The sequence below is a fragment of the Cibotium barometz genome, chromosome 56 (assembly GCF_041138505.1).
Source record: "Cibotium barometz isolate CiBa-2024 chromosome 56, ASM4113850v1, whole genome shotgun sequence".
In the NCBI taxonomy this organism is placed as follows: domain Eukaryota; kingdom Viridiplantae; phylum Streptophyta; class Polypodiopsida; order Cyatheales; family Cibotiaceae; genus Cibotium; species Cibotium barometz.
The window spans coordinates 36,716,930-36,743,493 of NC_141101.1; the positions used below are offsets into that span (position 1 = coordinate 36,716,930).

The 26,564-nt window shown below is 43.3% G+C and overlaps 1 protein-coding gene across 4 annotated transcripts in view; it reads left to right on the top strand.

Annotated features, from left to right (window-relative positions):
* Window positions 1-11,051: 11,051 nt before the first annotated feature.
* The window catches only part of LOC147607174 (protein VAC14 homolog), a 57,333-nt gene continuing 41,820 nt past the window's right edge, over window positions 11,052-26,564 (top strand). For 3 of the 4 annotated variants that reach the window (XR_015264894.1, XM_086791423.1, XM_086791425.1), the window contains exon 1: window positions 11,052-11,591. Coding sequence is in view for 3 of the 4 variants with exons in the window: in XM_086791423.1 (XP_086647549.1) it covers window positions 11,502-11,591 (90 nt within the window). In the remaining variant the exon portion in view is untranslated. The remainder of the gene's footprint in view (window positions 11,592-26,564) is intronic. The other variant, XM_086791424.1, reaches the window with a different exon arrangement.

The window sequence follows — 26,564 nt, forward strand, 5'->3', positions numbered from 1 at the left end:
TCTTCACAAATGAGAGGCAATGGGGCACTCACTTACCTTGCTCTTACCTTCGGAGGGATCATTCCATCGCCGGTCTGTACGTGCTCTCGCTTGTCTCACCGCTACTTGAGCTGGCTTTGCTGATGGATTATCCGGGAGCCATCATGTCCAGTACTGAGAATGCATAACTCACACCGAAGTATCCCTAGGGGCTAAACTAGCAACCAAGGTGGACAACTCGATTCCACCGGATCCAAATGCAAGAATGATGTCGAGTTTCTGCCCGAGTTGTCGAATAATGGTGATTTGTTCAGAGTCTACTTCGGCATCCAACCCACATTTTGTGAATTCAGCATGTGCTACAATCAGTATGCTAGAGCCGGGTAGACTTGGCTGATGGGTCAGAGGGTATGCAAGCATTGCGGCAGCTGGCAACATCTGTCTAATGACTGTGTAACCTGCAAGTAGTTTGGCCAACATGACCATGGAACCAATGATTGCTTATACCATGTATGTGGCCAATGTGAAGTCCAACGTCACAGCCTCGGGTGTGCCGCAATACATTGTTAAAGAAGTTTGAGACTGTGCAGCAGCATCGATGGCTCAAGTCGCAGAATGCATGTGATACTGCCCACCTTCTGAAGAGTAAAATTTCTCAAAGATGTTTCCTCAGCCATGGAATGGCATTCCCAACACCCTCGAAGAGGAGACTCCTTGTTGCAAGATATGGCGTGGACGATAATTGCAACCGAAAACCTCTTGTCTTATGTCAAGCATGCAATTGCAAAGCTCGAGGATGAAGACAGTAGTTCGGACAACAGTCCGGAGAGTGACTCTGAAGCTTCTAATGCTGATCTAGAAGCTGACTATGGTTGCCATGATAATGCAGCAGATATGGCTACGATTGACCATCCAAATGTGGATCATTTAGCTGCCCAGAATGTCCTTAAAGAGCATGGTGGTGATCAACAACAGCACATTGATTATATCCCCCATGTTAGTGATGGTGCATGGCATAAGCTGAATGAGCAGCCTGCCTCTCTTCCCGATGAGGATGATGCCGTATCACTTTCGGAACAAGCCCATACCAATGATGAAGCAGATGCATGACACATGTTCTCGCCAAGCATGGCAATAGAGTTCATGAACACTCATGCTAAAATGTTTCCAAATTCTGGTTTTGTACCTCCTACATACCGAGATGGATCCAGATTGGGTTTTGGCCAAGTGTGGACGGATGGGAAATGTTCCAATGTGTCGGAGGACAATCATGTATATGAGGATGCCCATCCTATGCCCGACAATCCGGAGAAGCAAGATTTTGATGAGTCTCCATCATATGTACAATTGATGGTGGAATTCTTGGATGATCCGGAAGAGAAGGCTTTTCTTGCAGATGATGTATGTGGGAAAGACTTGACATGGGACCTTTTGTCTTTGGTTGATAATAACCCAAATGCATAGGCAGCCCACACGGAGATGCCCTAGTGGCATGCAACAGTGGTAGATGCCCATGATATGGTTCATGGTGATTCCGCTGACCTGGTGGTCCATCCGGAAGATGTGGTGACCAGACAAAACAAAGCGAAATTAGTACAAGAGCCGAACCAAATCTGAATATACAGTAAAAGTTGCTTAGAATCCTGGTGGATGTGGTAGGGATCTTGCCTATATCGTTGCCAAGCGGAAAACTCTATGTGATATGCATTCCATAAGAGTCATGGTCATTAGATACATGGAAGGGGGAGAAGGACAGAGATGTCCATACCACTTTCTTGAATTTGCATTGCTTTGAACCCCCATATTCTCATGTTCAGGCTGCTATGGATGAGGATGATCTAGTTTCCAGTGATGAGAAGGTTCTCATTATTTCTTGCTGAAGCACAAGAGGTGTTTGATACACTGTTAGTCCGAGAGGCATTCTCACGGAATGCTTTAATCTCTGAATATGTTGATAAAGGGCTCAATAAGCAAGCATTGGATTGCTTCGAACAAGAGCAATGTGCCATGATGGCGGAAGGAGGAGCAAAAGACAAAGACAACCTACAGGGAAATTTCCCAGATGCTTTGGCTGCCTTGGAGCAGCATAATAGGGCTGAATTATCTGTATGCAATCTTAAACTTGTTGAGAAGCAGCAAGTTCTTTTTGAGATCGAAGATGATGCCGATCTAGATGAACAAAGGTGGCTGGACAGCTCCATGACACCTAAGATGAAACTCGAGGAGCAGCATGTTTGCCTCATGGATGCTCAAACGAAGGAGCAGGATACATATATGGTGGCTGCTCACATGAATGAGCAAGATGGATGCCTTGTGGATACTCAGATGGATGAGCAGAACGGGTTGCAGTATGAACCCATGGATGAGTTAAAGCACAAGGCAATGGAGGAGCTGTGTGGCCGAGAGAGCCCGGGAATTCCCTCACATGACGAGACCCCTTAGACGGATATGCCGGTGAGCATGGAGGACGATCTCCAGGACGCTTCGATGTATCAGAACAAGGGTAAGACTGGGGAGGAGTAGAGTGGCTGCGAGAGCCCAGAGAATGTCACAGAGAGGATCCAAATGGTATTTCTAGTCCTAATGATGGGATGGTAATGTTGAAGGTTGAGAGAGCCCGGAAGGAGCATGAAGGCCAGAAGAGCCAAGTGATGCGCTTGGATGTCTCTAACCTTGCATCAGGTTTTCCTCATGGTGTAGATAGTCTGGAAAATCCTGTTTCCAATTTTGGTCAAGATGATGACATAGACTGGTTTGACATGTTTATCAATGACGGTGTGCCTGTCCATGGTGATAGCCTTACAGAGGTTGATGCAGCTTGGTTTGACACCTTGTTGTAAGAGGATGTAGATCATGTAGATTATGCTTGTATACTGGATGCAGTGGAGCATGGATTAAGTGCTCTTGTTGAGCCTACACAACATCATGAAGATGTGGATAGAGTGCTTAATTGGCTACTTATGCACACACTCTTGTGCTACTTAGTAGATTTCTTCGGAGATAATGTGCCATGTTTATCGAGTCGAGCTTGTGGTGTTGTGCCATTTGGGGTACGTCGGCATGTAGCAGATGCTGGAGCTTCATCGACATATCTTTTTGATGGGCAGCATTATGCCTACCTCGTGTCTACTCCATGCCAGTGGAGTATGCACATACTTGTGATGACCTGGTTTTATGTTTTCATTTTGTACGATCATGGCTGGATGGCCTTGTATCTGATCGGTTCCTAGCCCTGGCATGTTGCCATGAAATGGTTGCACTGTACTTGCACTAGCTACATATCACGTGCACGATGCTGGCATGATCCTACGATGGTGGGTTTGAGTCATGAGATTGGGAATTCGACCCATCGGGTGTGCCAAGTGTTGGTGGCCGGACAGCCACAGCCGGATCAGCGCCACTGGATGTTAGAGCCGACAAAATGACACATTTTATTATAGAGCCGGTGTGCCAGAGTTAGGTGTGCCCACATACCTTATGTGGTTGGGCATTGGAATCATTCACGATGAGAGGTTGTGTGTGTGTGGTTGTATGAGCATTCACGACTATGGATGGGAGAGCTGCAATGGATATTTTCTTTATTTTTCTCTGTGTTCTCTTTTCTTTGTTTTCTCTATTAGGGCAAGAAGGTCCTAACACTGGCACAGAGACACTACATGGGTACACATATGCTGATTGGGCTGGTAGTGTGACAGACAGAAGATCTACAAGTGGCTTTATGTTTTCCTTTGGGGGTGTTGTGAGTTAGAGCAGCAAGAAACAGTTGACACACGCCTTGTTGAGTACAAAGGCAAAGTACATGGGCACTGCAATGGGACAACTTGTGATGTAGCTTGGTTTTAGAAGCTACTTGGTGATATGGGTGAGCTTATGGATAGAGAAAATTTCATTTATTATGACAACATGAATAGCATTCAATAACCCAATCTATCATGCTAGGAGGAAGCACATTGAGGTGCATTATCACTTTATGAAAGAGAAGGTTCTATAGCAGGTGACGGAGATTTAGTATATATCAGTATATGACATCTTTACGAAGGCACTTAGTACCAGAAGCTCCATAGGTTTGGGAGCTTACTTGGAGTGCAATGTGTGCAGTTGAGCTCGAGGGGGAGTTGTTGAAATATTAAGCTCAACTAGTGCTGCAGACATTGACGACCCACCTGGGTGGGTCGTCAATTGGCATGGTTAGTGAGATTATGATGGATATGCCGCCAATGGATGATGTGATAACCATATTTGGATTACTAAAGTATGGCATAGTTATAGCGCTAGCTCATATAGTCGAGTTCACACTATGGACCGACCATTGTATGCTATAGTAGGGGAGTAATTTCCCTTATAGTATGTACTCTTATATCTTTAGTTAATGGTTGTAGAGAAGAGAAGAAGATATAAGAAAAATTAGCCATCCACATCTCTCTCTTGTGTCTTGCTCTCTCTTGTGTGTGTGTGTGTTTATGTGTTAGCTTGCAAGGAACTCAAGCTCTCTCTCTCCCTCGCATTCTCTATAGCCTAGTCGATGGGTATGTTTCATATAATATTAACCAAGTATGTGGAAGTCAACATAGACACACCCACTAAATAATGCATGTCAACTCACTATACTCTAGGAGGGCATAGAGGACATGTTGCACAATCAATCACTTTTACATTATTTAGTAAACATGGTTGTGTTTGGTCTTAAATATAAACCTCTCTCTCTCTCTCAAACATGCCTTCCCCTTAGCTTTTGATTCTTATTAAGATTTTGTGATTCTTGAATACATTTTCCCTCTCCTTTCTTTGTATGATTATAGTGTTCTTTCTTACGTCAAGATATGCATGTAGTGCATTAGCATAGCATGGGGTATTGATTAGCCCATTGTGTCATCTCTCCATGGATTCGCAAAGTTGTTATGTGGCTTTTTTTAGTTTAATATTTCTCAATCAATCCCTCTATTTGTTGGATGTGGCCATAATATCAACAACAATGATCATTTAGATGAAAAGACATAACTAGGAATAACAATTCACATCAGCAACATACGTGCAAGTAATGTGGAAAAAATCTTATTGTTGTTTCTCTATCATTTTCTAAGATTAAAGTAATTCCTCCATCGTTGTGTCATGGCATTGCATTCTAAGTAATGTAACAAAAAGCTATCCAATTTGGGCATGCTTCCTTGTCTCTCTTGTTGCTTTCATATTTGCTTTACCTTCATGTCTATGGTCTGATAGAAAGACAGAATGAGAAGCACTTTTCTTCTCCATCTTCACATGGGCTAGTGTTGTCATAGAATGAATTTGCCCAAAATTTTAGATACATAATGATAGGTTTTTTAGTTTAAAAAGCATCAAGTCAATGGCCTTCATAAAGGTCTTTACAAGTTCTGAAGATGGTATCGAAAGGAGAAGCAGCCAGTGTATACATTTTTGGATTTGATTGAGAATCCTCTTGGCATAAGACCAAATGTGAAAATTTGGACTAAGGAAGACTTTATGCACCACTGACTCTTTGCTTGTGGCATGTATGCAATTGGGCTATCATGTATCTGGGGAACATTTATCTTTTGTTTGGGAGGAGGTGAGATGGGATCAAATACGTAATCTTCTTAATAGAGAGTGGGGGTAGGGTGGCTGATGTAAAAAGAGATACTTTGTAAATGCCTGCTCTTATCTTATAAATATAACTATCTTTTGTTCCCAAAAAAAGAAAAAAGAAAAAGGTCTATACAAATTCTGGTTCTCCACTTCTTTGTGATGTTAGTAAGACTAATCCCTAAATTACGATGGACTAAAGGAAACATCAAATCAAAATATTCTTATTTACCATAAGAGCTATCATTGAGATTCAATCAAGAAAGCAACAATTTAGAAGTAATGCTTTTGAAAAATTAAGGATATATCGAGAGCAAGGTGCAAGATATTGATGTGTTTGATAAGTAATGAGATGACTTAAATAAGACTTAATGACAACACATGGGAGTACATGCGTTTGTACGCAGGTGGGTGGCCGTCGTATCTCTTGCACATGCAAGTGGGGGGTGGCGACACTTGAAAGATGGCAGGCGCTTGGGAACAAATCGATGAGACTAGCGATGGAGATTGGGGGGATTGGGAGCCAGACGAAGAGATGAAGAGGAATCGTGAGGGAGAAGGAGGGGAGAGAGAAGCAAAGAAGCTTCATCCTGACTGCGAGACTGAATGCATAGGCTCAGAAAAGGATCATTGGCGAAGGAAAGGTATGTACAACTATCTCCTCTAAGTTGGTGAGGAGACTGATTGGATTATTCTCTAAGTGCATCGTCATTTTGTTCTATCCAGGGAGACTGTTGAGTAAGGCAAAATTAGGAAAATGGTTGCAAGATGATGTTTTTCGTGAGAAGGTGGTCTCACACATCTTTTATCTTGGGAAAGGCTTCTTTAATGTTTTGTTCACAAAAGGGCAAACCGTGTTTGATTTATTCGCGAGGGATCTGCTCTTCATGGGAAAAATGCTGGTGCATACACTGCCCTTCGACTCGATCTTTGATGTAAATAGAAGCCTCGAAGAGGCTTGCCCGATATGGGTGGAGATTATGGGACTTCCACTGTGGTTAAGACCAATGTTGGGGGATCTCGCTGAAGGCTAGGCCCTGTTCTATTTATCGTAAGCGAAGAAGACAGTGATCGACAAATCGTACAAAGTCTGTATTACATGGAATACCCTGGTGGAGACACCTAAAACTCTGGAAGTGGACTTGTGCGAGTTAGGGAAGATGGAACTTAAACTCAAGCTCAGTGTCTTTCCTGGGGCATGTTTCAGGTGTGGCGGTTTTGGTCACATAGCTAGACACTGTGGAGCAATGAAGCACATTGAGTCGGGTGGTGATGTGAGGAAGGAAGACGAATCAAGTGGGGGGATTAAAGCAGGTTTCAGGGAGAAGCCTGATGGAAATAAGGGGAAAGATGAAAGAGAAGGAGATTCTCGTACCATAGGGAAGGGGGGGTATGCGAAAATGGGCTAGACCAAAGTTAGTGATAGAGCTAAGGGGAGGCTAGCCTTAGGCAAGTCAAGGAGGAAGCTAAAAGAAATCAAAACAAACCTTCACAGAAAGAAGTAGGGGGTAGCAAATCCCTGAATAGTCCGGGCCCATTTCTGTATTCTAATCCTTTCAATCCATTAGGAGGAGACGACAACGATACATCCTCTATATGGGAAGATTTAATTGGCAAATGGAGACAGCGTGGAGGGACATCCAATGTGGGAATGGGGGCATGAGGATGCTCTGGTGGTTGAGGACACATATGTGGATAGGTGTGGAGGGATAAATATTTTTATGGGGCAAGAGAAAAGGAAGTGGGAAAATCTCAAAGGCAAGTTGCCTTGGATGATGGGTGGAGTTTGAGGGCTTTGGGTTCTGAACCTGGTCATGCCTATTTTAGCCTCCAGTATTTTGGGTCTTCCTCAAGAATTGATAGGGTCTTCTTTAGTCAATAGGCCACATGGATTCCTCATACCCTGAATGTTAAACTTGATCCTTGTTCAGCTCTATCTGATCATATGCCATTGAAATGGGGATGACATGTTGATTGGGGGGAAGATAAACTTAGACATGTGATAAATACTCCCACCATGTACAATGCTTTTATAGTGCTTTTATAGGCACACCAAGGCCTTATATTTTGACCTAATCTTTAATGAGGGGCATTCACACCTAAGAGGGATTGACATCGGTAGGGACGAGAAAAAGGAGTCATATGGAAATCCAGTAACATCAAGAGAAAACCTGGCAGATATCTTTTTGGCTTAGCTAAAGAGAAAAGGAATATGGAAGTCATTGGACATGTTAGAGATGAGAATGGCTAGGAACTGGGTGGTATTGACCAAGTTGCCATAAAATGGGTAGAATTCCTCGGCATTGAGAATGGCTAGGAATTGGGTGGTATTGACCAAGTTGCCATAAAATGGGTAGAATTCCTCGGCATTGAGTCTGAAGGAGGATTGCTCTCAAAGGAGATTTCAAGCAGAGAACATGCTTTTAGGTATGGTTAGTAAGAGGGTGGAGGTTGACAGGGCTAACTGGTTGGAAAGAGAAATGGAAATGGATGAATATTGGCCGGCCTTATGGAAGCTTGGGAAGGAGAAATCTCCTGGACGGGACGGGTTATCTTTGAGAGTTCTTCATTGCCTTTTGGCCCTCCATCAAAGATGTAGTATGGAACATATGTAAGGTTAGTTTTGACACATGAAGCTTGGATAAGGATTTGAAGGAAGGTGTTGTGAAGTTAATTCCCAAATAGGCTGCCTGTCATAGATTTAGCCATTGGAGAACAATTACTTTAGTCACTGTGGTATACAAGGTATTAACTAAGGTCATTGCTTTGAGGATCACTCCAATTCTACAGGAGGTGATAGAAAACAGTATGGGTGTTATGCTGGGTAGAGAAGTGGCTTTAAAAACCAGATCAAAAGTGTATTATGCTTCAGCTTAATCTAGAGAAAGCCTATGTGACACAGTCCATTGGTCCTTTGTGGCTAGGGTGATGGAAAGGCTAGGACTTGGTAATAGGATGGCTACTTGTATATATACTCTTAGCTGGTGGACAGTCCAGGCTGTTATTAAATGGAAGATTAGTTGGGGGGTTTGAGATTAGAAGGTATGTGAGGCAAGGATGCTCCCCTGGCTCCTCTATTATTCGCTATTACTTCCCATCCTTTGATTGTGGCTTTAGAAGATGCATGTGATAAGGGGGTGATAACTGGGTTAAAATTGAGGGGTGGGATCACCTAGTGATACAATGCCTTGCAGATGATTCACTACTATTTTTGAAGGCTGATAATGATAATTTGAGACTTGCCTTACTGATAGTGCAAGAGTTTGGAGAGGCCTTAGGCTCTAGGTGCAACATTCATAAATTTAGGATCATTAGTTTGACAGAGGAAGATGACTTTAACTTGGAGAGACGGGGATGTGATGTAATAAGGAAGGGGTAGATTGTTAGACACATGGGTGTTCCTTTTAAAGTGGGGGTGTCAAATAAATAGCTGACTAATTGGGCAATTGAAAGATTTTTAAATAAGTTGAAGAAATGGGAGGGTATTAGGGTCCCATTTCATGATAGGGTGGCCATCTTTAATGTGGTGTTAAATGATTACAGTAAACTTCTCTGTCTTGTGTTGGATTTTAGAAAATGCCACTGGAAGAGGATTGCAGCCCCAATTAGGAATTTCTTATTGGAAAATGGTGAAAATGACAGAAAAGCCTCAACATGGTTAGCTTGGGAGAAAATGAGCTTGCCTAAAAAGGTGGGAGGCATAGGGATCTTGCATCTACCCACCTATGCTAAAGGAAGGGTAGTTACAAGTCTACCTAAATTTCTTCAGCAAATAAATTTGGACTGGGTTGGTAAAAGAGGTTGTTGAAGATTCCAATGGTCAATACAAAGGCAATTGAATGGGACTGGACTGGAAAGAGAAGCTTCTATCTTATGCCCCCTTGAAAATTACAAAGGCAATTGAATGGGACTGGACTGGAAAGAGAAGCTTCTATCTTATGCCCCCTTGGAAATTACACTTTTGCAAGTTCTTATGTGCTAACTAGAAGGAAGTGTTGGGGTTTGGTGAAATGGGAGGATGGTTGTATTAGAGCCACATGAAACTCTTTCTTTAGTCTTGGATTATGGTGGACCCACAAATTTACTCCTCCTTTGGCGCATCTGGATGTCAGGATAGCCAGGAAATTGAATAATAGAGGATTGAGAAGGTTGGCTGATTGTTGGAACTAGATTTAGGTTGGGTAGAAGGAGATGGGATAGTTAAAGGAAGAGTTTAGGCTTTAACAAATTGAGCTACAACTGGTAAATCATGTTCCGGTGGAAGTAGAGAAGGGTTGGGTATCTATTGCATTTGATGAAACCTGTTGGCTAAAAGATTAGCCATGGTTTAATGGAGTTAAACCAAATAAGGTGGTTACCATGGTCTTGTATAAAGAGTTGTGCAGGAGTGAGGTGAATGTGCTATACTGCCATAAAATCTGGAAGGTCAGATGGAACTCTAGCACTTGGATGAAGAGATGGAAGCTTCTATGGGAAGTAGATATTCCTGTGAAGGCCCCATTTTTCTTGTGAAGGGTCTGTACGTGGGCTTTGCCTATTGGGTACAAACTGTTATAGAGAGGAACTTCACTTCAGGGTTAGGCCCTAGATGCAAATCAGTATTGGAGGATGGAAGACATGCCTTTTGGGATTGTCCTGCCCATTAGAGGGGCCTGGGGGCAGGATTGGTAAATGGGTCTCAAGTTGTAGGATTGGTAAATGGGTCTCAAGTTGTATAGGGTTACAAGGGTAGTGAGGGGATTGGTTGTTGGAAAGATTGTCTTAAACTAATGGGGTTGCTAATTTGGTCTTCTGCCTTATTAGATACTATTGTTTGGGGAGATATGGAACTTTAAGAATAGTAAAATATTTCAGAATGGACCAAGCCAGGGGATACAGTTGATGCATAGATACGCGTATAAATGTTGGTTTGTATATGTTAATAAAATGAGTGATTGTATTTTGTTCAGCTGGTTTAGGCCCTTTAGATAGGGATTAAATGAGCTGCTCTTTCGCAGAGGAGACACTTATACATACTAGGGTGTCCTAACAAATCTTGTTGTGTGGCAGGGTTATACAGGGAAGGATTTGAAGGCAAGACCTCCCAAGTTTGAGCCAAAAATCAAGAGATGGTATTTGAAGGAAAAGCAACTGGTATACACCTTTGTAGCCTTCATTGAGAATCCCTTGGGCAGGAGACCCGTGGTGAAGGTATGGACTAAAGAAGATTGTATGGAGGAACAAATTTCAAAAGGTTGTACTTCTGAGTCTATGCTTTCAGCGTGTATACAATTTGGCTACCATGTCTCTTGTGAGCACTCTTCTTTTATTTGAGAGATAAAGCTTGTTGAATAGTGAAAAGGTGGAATGAGATTCATGGAAGTCACTCTTGTATATAGCTGCTCTTCAGTTTTTTATATAAATATTTTATGTTCCCAAAAAAGGAGTAATGCTTTTGAAAAGCACCTTTAATTAAGGTACATATATGGCGGATGATAATAAAATTTTTTTAAAAATGATTGCACTAGTGTTTTTTTTCGTAAGAAAATTAGGAACGACCACCAAACGGCGGTCGGCATGCATTGACCAACCAAAATGGGGCAAGCACTCCTTTCAACATATCAAGCAAAATCTAGACGGTGCCCTTTTGAAGATTCATCGAAATTCTGCCGTGGGTGTGATGGATCAGGCGGGACTCTGAGCTACTTTTGAGCGCAGGAAGGCGTGCGTATATTGGAGCAGGCAGCCCATCCAGAGTGTTCCAAAACAGCACACAGAGAAAGCTGCAGGAAATGCGGAAATGGGTTCTTGCGCAGAAGGAGGCGATAGATAAGAGGGCTATGGCAATGGAGAGGATGCGTAGCTGACGTCCGCTCTAATCGCTTTTTCTTTGGACCCCCCAACCCCGGTTTTGCCACACACCGCCCTGGTAGAGGCCGATCCACGCATGCTGATCTCCGAAAATGTCAGATGTTGCCTCCCTCATCCCCGCCGCCGTCTTTAGGAACCTCTCCGATAAGCTGTACGAGAAGCGGAAGAATGCGGCATTAGAGGTAGACTCTGAGAGAGAGAGAGAGAGAGAGAGAGAGCGAGGTGGTCTCATAAAGAAGTCTTCTTTTACTGTTCTCATAACGAGTTCCCGCTCTACTGTTGCTGTTGAATTGGGTGGGTCTTTTCTTAAAAAGACTGCCATGTAGTCAGTTTAGAAAACACGAACATGAAAAAGTCCATCCACTGCCGACATAATTGTAAAATTCCATGCCGTAATCAACCATGCGCCCTTGAAAAATCATGAATAAATCTACACATGTATTAAAATGTATCATAATCTATTGAGGAACCATAGAGTTAACGTCTGTACATATGTTGATGCGGACAACAAGAACTGAATCTAGGCTAAAGTCATGGAAGAACTTTTTGCACTCTTTTTGTGCTTCCTACATGGTTAGTTTGTTAATAAATAAAGCTTTTAAACGATGCTTTTTTCCCTGATTGCTCGTTTAGAAAAAGGTGCATCACCTTGTGTGTGGCATCCAGCTTATTGAGGCCTGGCCATTTATCTTCACTTGGACTGCTGGTTATGGAGATAACATTTCTTGGTTTAATGCCCGAGTACGCTTGAATCAACGCCATGCATGCATCCCACATTTTTATATGAGCTATACACATTCCATAAAGCTGCGGGTATTAGTATAACAGCCACATAAGATAAGGACAACTACTATATCACGACAATGCAACCACGACAAGTGTGCTCTTGTCCTCCAGGAGTGTCCACAAGCCTTAGGATCCTCGTCCTAGAAGAGCAAACCCAAGCGCTTTGAAGAGATCCCTCTTGTACACACCAACTGCCCTGCAGTAGATTGGTATCTCTCGAAGGAAGTGTTACCCACTGCACAGACCAACCCTAGATCTCCAAATTCCCGCAATAGAAATCTCACACATGTAGAAGACCTGCACAGCTAGAAGCCTAGCGGGGTGTGCCATGATAGATTCCACTAGGTATCCAAGAGATAGAAAAAAATAAAATAAAAATAAAATATATATATATATATATATATATATATATATATATAGAGAGAGAGAGAGAGAGAGAGAGAGAGAGAGAGAGAGAAGGGTTAGGGAACTTTGCAGAGTACACACACTAAGCGGGAACAGGTCCTGTCCCCTTTCAGGAATTTATTCAGGAACAATCCATGGGCTCGCAAGCTAGGATCAATATAACAATGAATACAGAAGCAAACAAATATGCCGATGTAGAATATCCAAGTCGAAGTCGATGTCGAGACACGAGATCTTGGTGTCGAGGACACCATGGGGATGACCCACAAGAATCTCTCACTGGGCTAGTACCGGTTCCAAATCTTGTTAAGATTTTACAAGAAGCTATTTAGTGTAATGACACATGATTAACTTAAACCTACGGTGGATGATGCCTAAGCATGATCATGATGAGAGTATGTGAAACAAAGTGATGATCACAAGCTAATTAGGTTGCACGATAGATTAACTTGCACTCATAGAGAAGCTTGAGATGTGCTTGTACTTTCTTTGCTTGAAAATGACCTCTTTTATATAGGTAGAGTACATCTTTGCTTGGTCCATGCATGTGGGATAATCCACTTTTCCATATGGCTTCATTCTCACCACCCACTCTTGCTTCTATAGGTACTCTAGAGTCTATGGCACTACACTTCTCAACCATAGTCACATGGGTCGGGGGACGGGAACGGGGACGGGGAAGGGTTTGGGGATGGGGAACGCCTGGAGGCAGAGAACGGGGACGAGGGGTGGGACGGTACACAAAAAATGCATCAATATATCCATAAAATGTTAAGTATTTATATTACATTTGAGTACTTTGAAAGAAAGCACACAAAATGACACAATTCATGATTCATATTACAAAAATAGTGTATTGCTAACTGTGTACACAAAACACAACACAACTATCGAGACTCACGGCGAAAGCATAGTGTCATAGTCTACTGTCTCTAGAATGCAGATACTAGAAAATAAACCATGTCTACATAAATATAGCTTGGGTAGACGGCCCTAAAGGCTGAGCTGCACATGTGACATCCAAGGTTGAAGGCTGAAGCCTATGGTGTTGCGCTAATCAATCAGAATCCCTACTGAAGGAAACACTGGCCTCATTGTCATGAGCATCAGTCTCTGTGACCTCAACCTGCTCATTCTCCTTCTCTTGTTGTTGCTCCCACTCCACAAAAGGATCAGCTTTTGCAATCACCCCCTTGCCCAACATACACAAGTTGGCACTTACAAAAACCAAATCACTGGCTTTTTCTACGCCAAGGCAGTTTCTCTTCTTTGATGCAATGTGACTATAGGAGCTCTAGAGTTGCTCCAAACAAGAGGAGGTCACAGCCTGGCTGAGAATGCGAATAGCCAATTGTTGCAACTCTGGTCCATCTAATCCAAAATTCTCCCACCACAAAGCTGCCCCAACCCGAGTCTGATCCTCCTGTGCATCAGGGCAGCCATACATGCCACGAAAAGATCTATACTCTGCCAGTGACTCATGAGTCTCTTATTTTGCGCCTTGCACTAGGCTCTGGCACCAATCTCTCTTAAGATAATCCGCCAACCACTATTCACCTCTTGATCATTTTCTTGACCCTTGCCTTGAAACTCGGGGTCCAAAATGTATGCTGTTGCATGCAAAGGAGAATGATATGCATTCCATCTTTTGACACAAAGATCCTGAACCATCTCATACTCGCTCTCAAGAGTGTCCTCCTCATCCTCGTCATCATGATCAAATTGCCGTTGCTCTTTAATGAGCTCTTTTAATTTCTCAATCATCCTATCCATGGCCTCATACAATTTCCCAATGCATGGCTTCATGCCATCCACAAGCCTCAACAAATGCATTATGGGCTGCACCATTGCATCAATGCGACGCACATGCTCCCAAAACTCAAGATCTTCAGCATCATCTTTGCATTTCCACCCTCCAGTAGTAGAGGCTAACGGAGATGTAGTGAACTCATCACTAATGAAAACCTGCCTCGATGCGGCACTACATGTACTCAGCCGGCCCAACATTAGAAAGTTATACGCAAACCGTGTCTCCGAGTACTTCAAGAGCTGCTTGCTTGATTTCTTATGAAACTCATGTAGTAAGAATTGATGATTCAACACAAAAGTGACCATGTGACTTGCCCTCTCAATGATGGGGGGAATCCAAGGCAACTTCCCTATATCCTTCAGCAAATTATTGAGGCAATGTGCCATGCAAAATGACACGGTCACATGTGGATACATCCCTTCAACAATGGCACCTGCTTCCCTGTGGCGGCCTCGCCATCCACAACAAATCCCATAACAAGGTCACTACCATAGTCAATGTCTTCTGGATGTCCAGAAAAAAAAAGGACAAAATGAACATGAAATAAAGTATGAAAGTAGTGAGCTAGTGGGGGGGTGTGATGGATGGAGCACTACTGCTAGAGGCTCAATATGCAACCTATATGCGTAGGCCCTAGGGTATACAAGAATGCAATGCAGATCTGTCTAGCTCCAACCAGTACCATAATGGGGGTGTAATATGTGATACATAGGCGATGGTGAGGCAAAAATACCTCGGAGCATGATCTCCGGGTGCGAGTGTAAGTGAGCTAGCCGCTCCTGGATATGGTGTTGATGTCGAGCCCGTATCTCTATGATCTCCCTCTGATGTAGTCTGGGAGTCTGGTAGCTTGGTGCTCTCGGTCTCCGTCTGGCTCGGAGGTCCGCAACGTGCTGAAGTGTAACCCCCTCCTATGTCAGGGTAGGCACTGGGATAGATCTCTGGAAGAAATCAGTGAGCTGGAGCTGTCGCCCACCTCTCCCTGTGGTATGAGTCCGTATCAGTGTCTCTCTGTGGCGCTGTGTCTCTAACAAGAGCACTCCAAATCTGCGCTAGTCTGCGGACTCCATGATCTGGCGGAGTGAGGGATGTCCACTGAAGATGGTGGTGTATCTCTCTCTAATGACACTATATGCTTTGCATCTGCATACATAATGTTCCTCACTCTCAACCTCCTCCTGGCATAGTCTGCATATCCTCTCTGCTGTGGGGATCTGTGCTGCCCTACCTGCATCAATCTCAAGCTGGTGTGATGACACTTTGAGCTGGCCAATCGCCACTCAGGCACCGTGAGGCATGTACACATCCATGTATCTAGGTCTCTGTATGAATCCATCCGCTGAGATATGAATAAACTGATCTCTGTAGTATAGCATCTTCGGCGGTAGAGGCTGGCTGGGTGTAATCCAAGTCTCTTGAGTGTATCGCTGCCATAAATCTTGCCGAAGGACTCTGTTCCTCTCACTGTGAGAGAGCTGGATGTGTGGTGCATGTATATCATACTGGAAAGGTGGCAGGTGATCTATGTCGAGACCATGCTGAGTGAGCCACTGTATCATTTGTGAATACCATGATCTCCTATCTCCACTCTCTACGAGCTGTCTGGACGCCTCAAAAGCTCTAGCATGAGAATCTGAGGCCTCTCTATCTGAGATCATGTGGAGGTGGCGAGCCGAGGTGCCCATACTGTTGCAGCATACATCAAAGCAGGGGTGACTAGTGTGTCAAACAACCACCCCTTCGTGTGGGGCTCCTGGAAGTGTGCCTGGTGACACTGTCTCTCTAGCATGGCTAGAGCTGCATACCCTTGTGTGAGTCTATCCCTGGCTGCCTGTGCCATAGTAAATCTTCCTGGCGGAGTCGTAAATGTAATCCCCAAGTACACATATGAGTCTACCACCTCTACCTGTCCTCCTGCTAGTGTGAAGATGGCCTGTCGTCGAACTGGCCCTGAGGTGTGAGAGAGAGAGAGTTGCATGACTGAATGATAATTAGATTGATTGATGTGTTAAAGCTTCACCAACTACAATATTTTTATAGCCTTAGAGACTCATTTGAATGACATCACTGCTTTGCTTATGTCAAACAAGCATCCTATCGACATATTCATTCTTACCACTCTAAGAGTGGGTTCACACATAATCACCCACCTACACACATAAGTGAGTGTTCACACACCGATACACAAACAGGGATTCGCACACACATGAGACTCCGAATCCCAATAAAGTACTGACTACTAGCCACCATGGCAAGGGGTATGACTCGTGAGTCTTTGGTCTAAAACTATGGAGTTCCCCGTGTGGACCTGCTACCATTATTGACTGAAATGCACATCGGTCTGAACCAAGCTCTTAGTCGCACGGCTAGCTAGCGTGCTGGTTCTCCACAAGCAGGCACTAATGGCCACCCCCGAGCACAGTCCTAGGCAACAAAACGGAGTAGTTAAATTTTATGGAGTGCTTTAGCAGTAGTAGGTTCTTTACAAGCGCTCATAGACACATATAGGCACCAAAGACTCAACTCCAAACTAGAATTTGCAGCATTACAGGCAAAAGACCAACCCCTGGGACACTTTTAGTGCTATCCAAAGAGTCATACAGTGGGCAGCTGATGATGTGGCAACCAAATTAGGGTTTCAGTAGAACATCAAGAAAAGCAGGAATTGATAGCGTGAATAGGACTTTTCATTGCTTTATTAATTTGGATGTGAGATACAACTGGGATGGAATACCCCTCATGGCCAGCATCTATGACATGCATACCTCTATGCATAAATGTAATCTTGTTTGTCTTGTACTCTTTGCCTTTGCATGGCTCTAAGCGGTGATGCCACGGTTTCCTAAGTAATACATCACATCCGTTCAAAGGTGCAACTATGAAGTTCTCATATCCAAATAACCTTGGATATGCACACAAACTTTCCAATTATCGGGGTTACTTGCACCTCTTTGCATAATCGTCAAACATAAAGAGAGCGGACTGATCCCCGAGCTTTACATACCACTCTCTCTTTGTTGTTATGCTCCATATTCCCTTGCACATCGGGAATGTCATGCACATTGACCTTTGGTTGCTTTTCATTGTCCTTTTTCTTGCATTTTAGCATTCTCTAAACATGTGTTCTTGGCTTTCACAAGAAAAGCACTTTCCTTCCTTGAGAGAATAGTTGAAGGCAGTAAGCGGAAGTAGAGGAGAGACTTGGAGCAATGAGCAATGATCCAACACTTGAGCAAAAATGATGAATGAATTATATAGCACAAAGCTTGTTCTTATATACATCATGAAGGGGCTGGTTGGCCAGCATAAACACCCAGCATAAACACCCAAGATTGAGGACAAAGTCCATGACTAGGAAAAAGTGTTGGGTTTTATGCTGTGTATGCACCTAGGGGAGTGCTAGTGATCATCAGTAGGTTACTGGGGCACTTTTTACTTCAGTTAGTGGAGGTTTTTTCCCCCAGTTTAGATTAGTTTCACTTACAGTGGTTTATAAGTGATTTGGTCCACCTGGCACAGTTTATGGCCGGACCATGTGAACACACTTTAGGTCACATCTTTTATATGTGGTTATTGTACTCCTTTTTATCATTATCAATACATGAGCAAACGTGTTCCTCTCTCTCTCTCACGCTTCTTGTTGGTGTGCCTTCCAAAACCCTAACCCTAACAACTTTTTCCTACACTTTGGTATCAGAGCAAGGTTCACTTGCCGTGTCCGTACAGCTCGCCATCAGCTACCCGTACAGGCCCTCGCCATCAGTTGCAGCCACTCACCTGCCCAATCTCCAGCCCACGTACGGTCTTGCACAGACAGCCGTACAGTCTGTGTACAGGCCCGTTGTCTGTCCATACAGGCGCTGGCTGTTCTGTATAGCAGACAGCAGATGAGCAGCACCTGCTGCGTATACCCGCAGCAATACAGTCGCCGCTTCTCCTCCGTACACTGCTCCGGACAGCTGTTCCGTACAGCCTACAGCCGACCAGTACCTGCAAAATCACATGGGTAAAATTTAAAGCTTTACATGTTTTGAAATTTGGGCGTTTTTTCTGTGAAAGCTTTTCTGGCAGATACAGGGAGGTTTTCTTGCAAAGAAACCTCTACAGGCTTTTGCAAGGCTTTGGGTGTAGAAATTTTGGGCATTTTTGGGCATTTTGGCACTGTGTGAGCCACTTTTGTTGCTCTACTCAATCAGCGGTGCATTGTTTTGCACATTCAGAGGATTGAGAGTGCAAGCATATTTGGGTCAGTTGTACTCAGTGGAGTACAGTTGCTTTCAGGGTTGTTGTTTTTGGGTTTTTTGATACACAGGTACAACATTGTGCACTGGCATAATGGCAAATCGACAGCAGAGTGATGTGTTCACGTACTTGTCTAAGGAAGACAAGCTGGATGGCATGAATTACTCCTTGTGGAGTTTCATGCTGAGAAATGTGCTCGTGGCAAAAGGTATTTGGGATTTTGTTAGTGGTGATGAACCACGTCTAGGTCCATTGGCTCCAGAGACTCCTCCTCAAGGGGGTGCTCGTGGAAGAGGACAACAGGCACAGGCACCGGTTAAGCCACAGCTTGTTCAAAGAACAAATGCCCAGAAGACATGGGATGCCAAAGATGCACAAGCCTTATCACTTATTGCATTGTCAGTACAGAGGTCTATTATACCTCATATTCGTTCAGCTGGCTCTTCACGGAATGCATGGGTGACTTTGGAGCAGATGTATGCTGCTCGTAATGAGGCACGGATCTCATTTTTGAAAAGAGAGCTGGAAAACCAGAAGATGCAGAGATGATATGTCTAGCCATTTGAACAAGCTGCAGGATTTGAGAGAGCAACTCATCAATGTGGATGAGATTATTCCTGAGACACAGCTTGTATCCACCATCTTAAACTCTTTGCCAAGATCCTACTTGGCTTTTCATACCTCTTTGAACCTTAGCATGAGGAATGCTATTGAGCCCCTAAAGTATCAGGAACTTGTTGCTCTCTTGTTACAGGAAGAGCAAATCAGGAAGAACATGAACATGAACACAAGTGCTGAACAAGCATTTGTGACAGGTCAAAAAGGGAAAGGCAAGTTTCAGCCAAAGAGTTCAAATCAGAATTCAGGTGATGGTGGTTCATCTCAGGATACCAAGAAAGGTGATGGACAGCCCAAGAAGAAGGGCAAATGCCATTACTGTAAGAAGCCAGGTCACTACATCACAGAGTGTAGGAAGAGGATTGCCAAAGAGGAGGAGAAGGAGTCTAGGATGTCTATAAACGATGCCTCTAAAGCTCCTTCGGAGATTGCTTCCTTTGTTGTAGACAGGGATTACTGTTTCTACACATGCAGTTATGATGCCTCTTGGTCTTCACAGGCACTCAGTGTGACTGAGCATGCATTCACTTGGTATTTTGATAGTGGTGCTTCAAAGCATATTACATCTCGCAGGGATTTGTTTTGTAATGTATGCCCTGCCCTTGTTGGCAAGTCCGTTCAGTGTGCCAATAATGCTTCATATCCAGTTCGTGGCATTGGGGAGATTCAGCTCACAGCCATTGATGGCTCTATTCTTCGCCTTACAGATGCCTTATATGTACCAGGGATAAAGAAGAATCTGTTGTCCATTTCTTCTTTAGCACAGTGTGGTATGCAAGTCAACTTTGATGATGACAAATGCATGGTCAGAGACAAAGCTAATGCTTTGACCTTGATGCTTACTGGTACATTATGTCATGGACTCTATCAGTTGGATGCATTTCAGCCAGTGGATCAGTTTGCTTATCATGCATTCACTCTTACTCCAGCTATGGTTGATGCGGAGTTATGGCATGCTCTCATGGGGCATGTAAATTTTGGTAGTCTTATGCTTATGCAGCGACATAACATGTTGACAGACCTACTCTTATGGAGAAGCCTCCAGATCACATATGTGAAGGATGTATTTTGGGAAAAATGCATCGGTTTTCCTTTCCACATGATCAGGCTCTACGAGCAACTGCAAAGTTGCAGCTTATACACAGTGATCTTTGTGGTCCCATGCAGACGAAGTCATTAGGAGGCTGCTTCTATTTTGCTACATTTATTGATGACTTCTCTCGTATATGCTGGGTCTATCCGTTGACATGGAAATCACAGGTATATGATGCATTTTTGGCCTTTGTAGCACTTGCTGAAACAGAGTCAGGATGCAAGGTTAAGACCCTCCGTTCTGACCGAGGGGGAGAATATGTGTCACACATGTTGAATTCCTTTCTTGAGAGTCGAGGTATGCCGTATCTTAGTTGAGCAGATTCATGCACAGCCCGCGATTGTCACATTGGCAAGCTGTGAAGCGTGTATTTCGGTATTTGCAGGGTACCTTGTCTCTTGGATTGCTTTATCCTGAGGGGGGTGACATGCAGCTATATGCTTACAGCGATTCAGATTGGGCTGGTGATTTCGATACCAGACATTCCACTAGTGGAAATTGTTTCTTTCTTGGCTCTTCATGTATTTCTTGGCTAAGCAAGAAACAGATCACAGTGGCCACTTCGGCTTGTGAGGTAGAGTACAGAGCAGCCTACACTACTACCGTTGAGTGTGTATGGCTGCGTCGTCTTATGATTGATATGGATATTTCAGTGGAGGAGCCTACACCTATCTATACTGATAGTCAGAGTGCCATTGCCGTGGCCAGGAATCCTATGTTTCATGCTCGCACGAAACACATTGAGATTCACTATCACTTTGTTCGGGAGAGACTCCAGGCAGGTGATATCCGTCTGATTTACTGCCCTATAGGTCAGAATGTGGTAGACATCTTCACCAAGGCACTACCACGTCCGAAATTCGAAGCATTCCGCACTGCTTTGAATTTGTTTCCTTTTGGTGGATGATTTACAGTGATCACGTATCACTTCAGGGGGGTTTGTTGGGTTTTATGCTGTTAACGCACCCAGGGGAGTGCTAGTGATCATCAGTAGGTTACTGGGGCACTTTTTACTTCAGTTAGTGGAGGTTTTTTCCCCCAGTTTAGCTTAGTTTCACTTATAGTGGTTTATAAGTGGTTTGGTCCACCTGGCACAGTTTATGGCCGGACCATGTGAACACACTTTAGGTCACATCTTTTATATGTGGTTATTGTACTCCTTTTTATCATTATCAATACATGAGCAAACGTGTTCCTCTCTCTCTCTCTCACGCTTCCTGTTGGTGTGCCTTCCAAAACCCTAACCCTAACAACTTTTTCCTACAAAAAGCCTGATATAAGGTGGGAAAAATACCCAAAAATATCAAATAAATATGATGAATAAAAGGTGACATAAAATGGATCAAACGGGTTGGAGATATCATTCCAACTCCTCCTCTCAGCTCCAACATGGTGGTCCGACTCCCATACGGGTAAGGAGCTGATCAATAGTATCTCGAGGAAGTGGCTTGGTGAAGAGATTAGCTAGGTTGTCTTGAGAGGGACAATACTCTAGAGAAATGATGCTGTCAGCGACCAACTCACGAACAAAGTGAAAATGAACTTGGTCCTGCCATGAAAAGATGAAGTACATGCCAATGTCAAGGCACTTTGGCTGTCTATAAGAATGTGAATGGGAGAGTTCGAAAGAACATCAAGATTACTTAGCATCTGCAGCAATAGCTCGCAACAAGTATCCAAATAAGCATGGTACTCAGCCCCAATGGAAGAGGAATTGTAGTTTGCTTCTTGGATCTCCAAGAAATGAGGCCGGAACCTAAAGTGAAGTAGTAACTAGAAGTGGAACGCCTGGTTTCCTGATTAGCTGCCCAATTAGTGTGAGAGTATCCAAGAAGCTCAGTGCTTCCTCTGAAAGAGAGACCATAGTCCAAGGTACCAGATAAGTATCGAAGAGCCGCCTGCCAATGAGAATGTCCAGGAGTGGAAGAGAATTGTCTGATGATACTGACACTATAAGAAATGTCGGACCTGTGAGGATAAGTGGAGAGAGCAAGAACGGTCCGGATAGTGGTGTATCTGGTTGTAGGGGCAAAAGTTTCCTCATAGTCAATACCCTCAATTTGAGAATACCCCTTTGCAACCAATTTGGCTTTGTGTTTGTCCAGAGAACCATCGGCATGAAACTTGGTTTTAAAACCCACTTGACCCAATGACCTGCCTATTGAATGGCCAGTCCACAAGCTCCCATGTACCATTCCTTTCAATGGAATCAATTTCGGCCTCCATGGCTGCCCACCAGTCAAGAAGAGCAAGAGCCTCTTTAGTTGTAGTAGGCTCATGTGACTGCACCACTTTACTCATCAAGGCGAGAATACAAGAATGACGAAGCTGCTGTAATCTCTGTGCCCATGTCAAAGGTGCTGCCAAGGAGTCAGCAAGCTGATGAAGATCAACATCTGAGAGGTGAGAGTCATGAATAGTTTGTTCCTATGTATTCCACCTTATTAGAAATGTATGTGAGCATCATGTAGAAACACGTTTCAATGCTAGGTATCTCCCAAATCTCGGGAGCTCACTGTACATGCTTTCCACTTGACACTTGAGCTCTAGTGTCCATTTTTGTGTCTAAGAAACCATCTCGGGTGCCTAGACCAAGCTTTACGCGCTTCATCTTTTGTAACACGCTAGGCTATCAGGGTTAGGGTTTAGCAAGTGAACTGAGCCATATCTTATAAATGAACAAAAGAGACTGTTAATGTGAGGCAAGGGCCTAGAAAGGGCATCATTAGAGTGTTCATTGAAGTGTGAATGCAATCAATGCAAGAGCACTTATTAAGGCATCTAAGGCATATCAAAGCAAGTTAGCCTACATTTGGGAGCTCTATATATAGAACCTCCTTGTCATTTTATACTACTTGTGCAAGCCTTGTGAAGTAGCAAGCCAAGGGAGAAGACCAAACTTGCAATGAACGAGAGTTCGGGCTTATGAACATCCTAAGGGCCTAGAAAGGGCATCATTAGAGTGTTCATTGAAGTGTGAATGCAATCAATGCAAGAGTACTTATTAAGGCATCTAAGGCATATCAAAGCAAGTTAGCCTACATTTGGGAGCTCTATATATAGAACCTCCTTCTTGTCATTTTATACTTCTTGTGCAAGCCTTGTGAAGTAGCAAGCCAAGGGAGAAGACCAAACTTGCAATGAACGAGAGTTCGGGCTTATGAACATCCTAAAACCTCACATGAAGGAGCTGAAAATTCAGATTCTGTTATGACATGACAAGGAATATAATCTTATGAGTGAAGTGAAGAAACTGATTGTGGTACACATACTTAAGTGTAACTATTTGGCCCTCCTAGCTCTATTTCACACAATGAAATCCATCCTCGGACACCAGACAGGTGGAAGAAGACACGAGGACAGGGTACATGGTACATGGTCCATAAGGATTGATTAAGAAAAAGCACCATTCTTGGTCAAAAAGCAGGCAAAAAAAGTCAAACAGGGTTGACCATGAGCCAAGGGCACCATTGGAAAGAGGAGACTAAGCCGGTCTAAAAAGCTAAAAGCTGCTTTCTCAAAAAGCAGCTCTAGGGCCAAAAAGCAAGGCCCTGAAGTTGTAAAAGCACAAATTAGGAACTTTGGCTATTATTAATAATATTTAATAAAAAGGCAAAAGCAAAGCAAAAGCATCACTTTTGGCAAAAAGCAAGGCTTCCCAAGTATAAAAGAAGCACGAGCCTCTCTTGAGCATCAAGTTGAAGAAGAACCTCTTCATCGCGTTGCCATCTTCGTTCAAGCGCGGAGATTATCTTTATCATCATCATCTATGAACCAAATCATGGAGTTTTTCATCGTTACTTGCTGATTTCAGAGTGCCTCCAGCAACTGCAGTGCCACGTCACCATCTTTCCGTGCGACTGCTGTATAGACTGTACAGACAGAAGATTTCAGGAACCCCAAAAATTCCAAAAACCCTAAAATTGCTCAAAAAACCCTAAAAACTACTTTTTGGAGGTTTTATCGCCTGAAAACCATTAATGGTTTTATCGCCCGAAAACCATTAAAACAGGTTCTATATTAGTTTTCTTGCCATTCTCTAGGGTTTTCATCGTCAACAAGGCTATAGGAATTGTGGAGATTATTCATGGGATGAGCAAGTGGATTTAGAGCATGGACATGGAACTTGGCCATAGAGCTTGGACATGGAAGCTTGAACTTGAGCATACAGTCTGTACTGCTGTACGGACAGAAGATTTTAGGAACCCTAAAAATTCCAAAAACCCTAAAACTGCTCAAAAAATCCTAAAAACTGCTTTTTGGAGGTTTTATCGCCTGAAAACCATGAAAACAGGTTTTATCTGAGTTTTCTTGCCAGAAAGAGCTTCTCTAGGGTTTTCATCATCGACAAGGCTATAGGAATTGTGGAGATTATTCATGGGATGAGCAAGTGGATTTAGAGCTTGGACTTGGAACTTGGGCATAGAGCTTGGACATGGAGCATGAAGCTTGGACATGGAAGCTTGAACTTGAGTAGACATGAAGAACTTGGACATAGAGCTTGGGCATGAAGCCTGGACATGAACATGGAACATAGAGCTTAGACATGGAGCTTGGATTTTGGACTGGGATTTGGATTCATTGGACTTGGGATCCATTGGATTTGGATATTGGATCTGGTACTAGCCCGGTGAGAGATACTTATGGGTCATCCTCGTGGTGTGCTCAGCATCAGAGATCTTGTGCGTCAACATCGACATCGGCTTGGATATCCTACATCGGCATATTTGTTTGTTTTGTATTCATTTGTTGTATTGATCTTGCCAGCGTGCCCGTGGACATAGTTTTTTCAATACTCGTATGGAAAATAAGTTTTTTCAATACTCGTATGGAAAATATTCCATACTTCCATACTCGTATGCGTATGGTCACGTATGGAAAAACTTTTCATACTCGAGCCAAAAAAGAAAATGTTTTGCATCTTTTCTAGACATAGAGATTAATTGTCAATGTGTGAAAGTCATGACGGATGAAACATGGTCAGTTTGTGAGAACCATGATAGACCATCTATCATGGCTTTCACATATTTTAAGTCTCTCATGGTTCACTTCTTTGAAAATGGCATGTCTACCCTTTAATTTAAGAATCAAGTATGAAATCTCGCGTATGGAATTTCTCCAAGGTTTGAACCATACTTATTTCATAGTTCCAGACTCATACACGTATGTCGTATGGTTGCTGTATGAAAAAACTATGCCTACAGGTGATAGGTTTTGGCATTTGCCCACTCCACACTCCCTAGTCCTTACTTATGTAACATGTTCCATACATGTATCATACATGTATGATGTAAACAAGTTACATTAATATAAAGTACGGAGTTTGGATTATGGCTCTACATCATTTATGTTTTTTCTAATCGCAAAATCTTTGCAGTTTCAAGTTTCTTTGTTTTTTTGTGTCATATGTAGCATGTTTTTCCTTAAATTTAGGGTGCCGTATGGAATTTCTTGGGGGTGTGAACCGTACTTTTTTCGTACTTCCATACCTGTATGCGTTTGCCGTATGGAAAAACTATGCCCGTGGATTGTTCCTGAATAAATTCCTGAAAGGGGGCGGGGCCTGTTCCCCGCTCAATGTGGTGTACTGTGCAAGATCCCCATTCCCTTTTCTCTCTCCCCTCTCTCTCTTTATATTTTTATCTCTTGGACATGTGGTTTGAGTCTCTCGCTGCATGCCCCGCTGGGCTTACATAAAGTACACTTTTAATGAGAATAGGAGGTCTCAAATGTGTTTTATTACCATTAGTGGTCCCACCAAACTTTGTGACTGACCCTAAGCGTGCAGACTTGTCATGAAAGCTTATTTTGTTACTGAGTGGTGTTCTTTTTATAGAACGACTTTTTCCCCACATGTGCACCGTCCTGCTCGCATCAAAGCACATGCTCCCGAATGCATTGGGACACAATTTAATTGGCCCCAGCAACTAAGGTTAAAGAACGTTAAAAGCTACCTTTTGTCTTAGAAAGCTAGCTGCTAAGTGCACACGAATAAAGGTGCTGCAAGTCATCCCGGTCTGGTGTGCGCATGCGTAGAGTTGCTGCTATCAAGCAGATGATGGCCATGCCCTTGCGCAGGACTTGAATGCACACATTAGATACGCTTCTGCTACAAAACATAGTGAAGCTTACACAGATTTTTGTGGAGCAATTATATGCAATCACAAAGCTCCTACCTTAATGAAATTTGGAGAATAACAC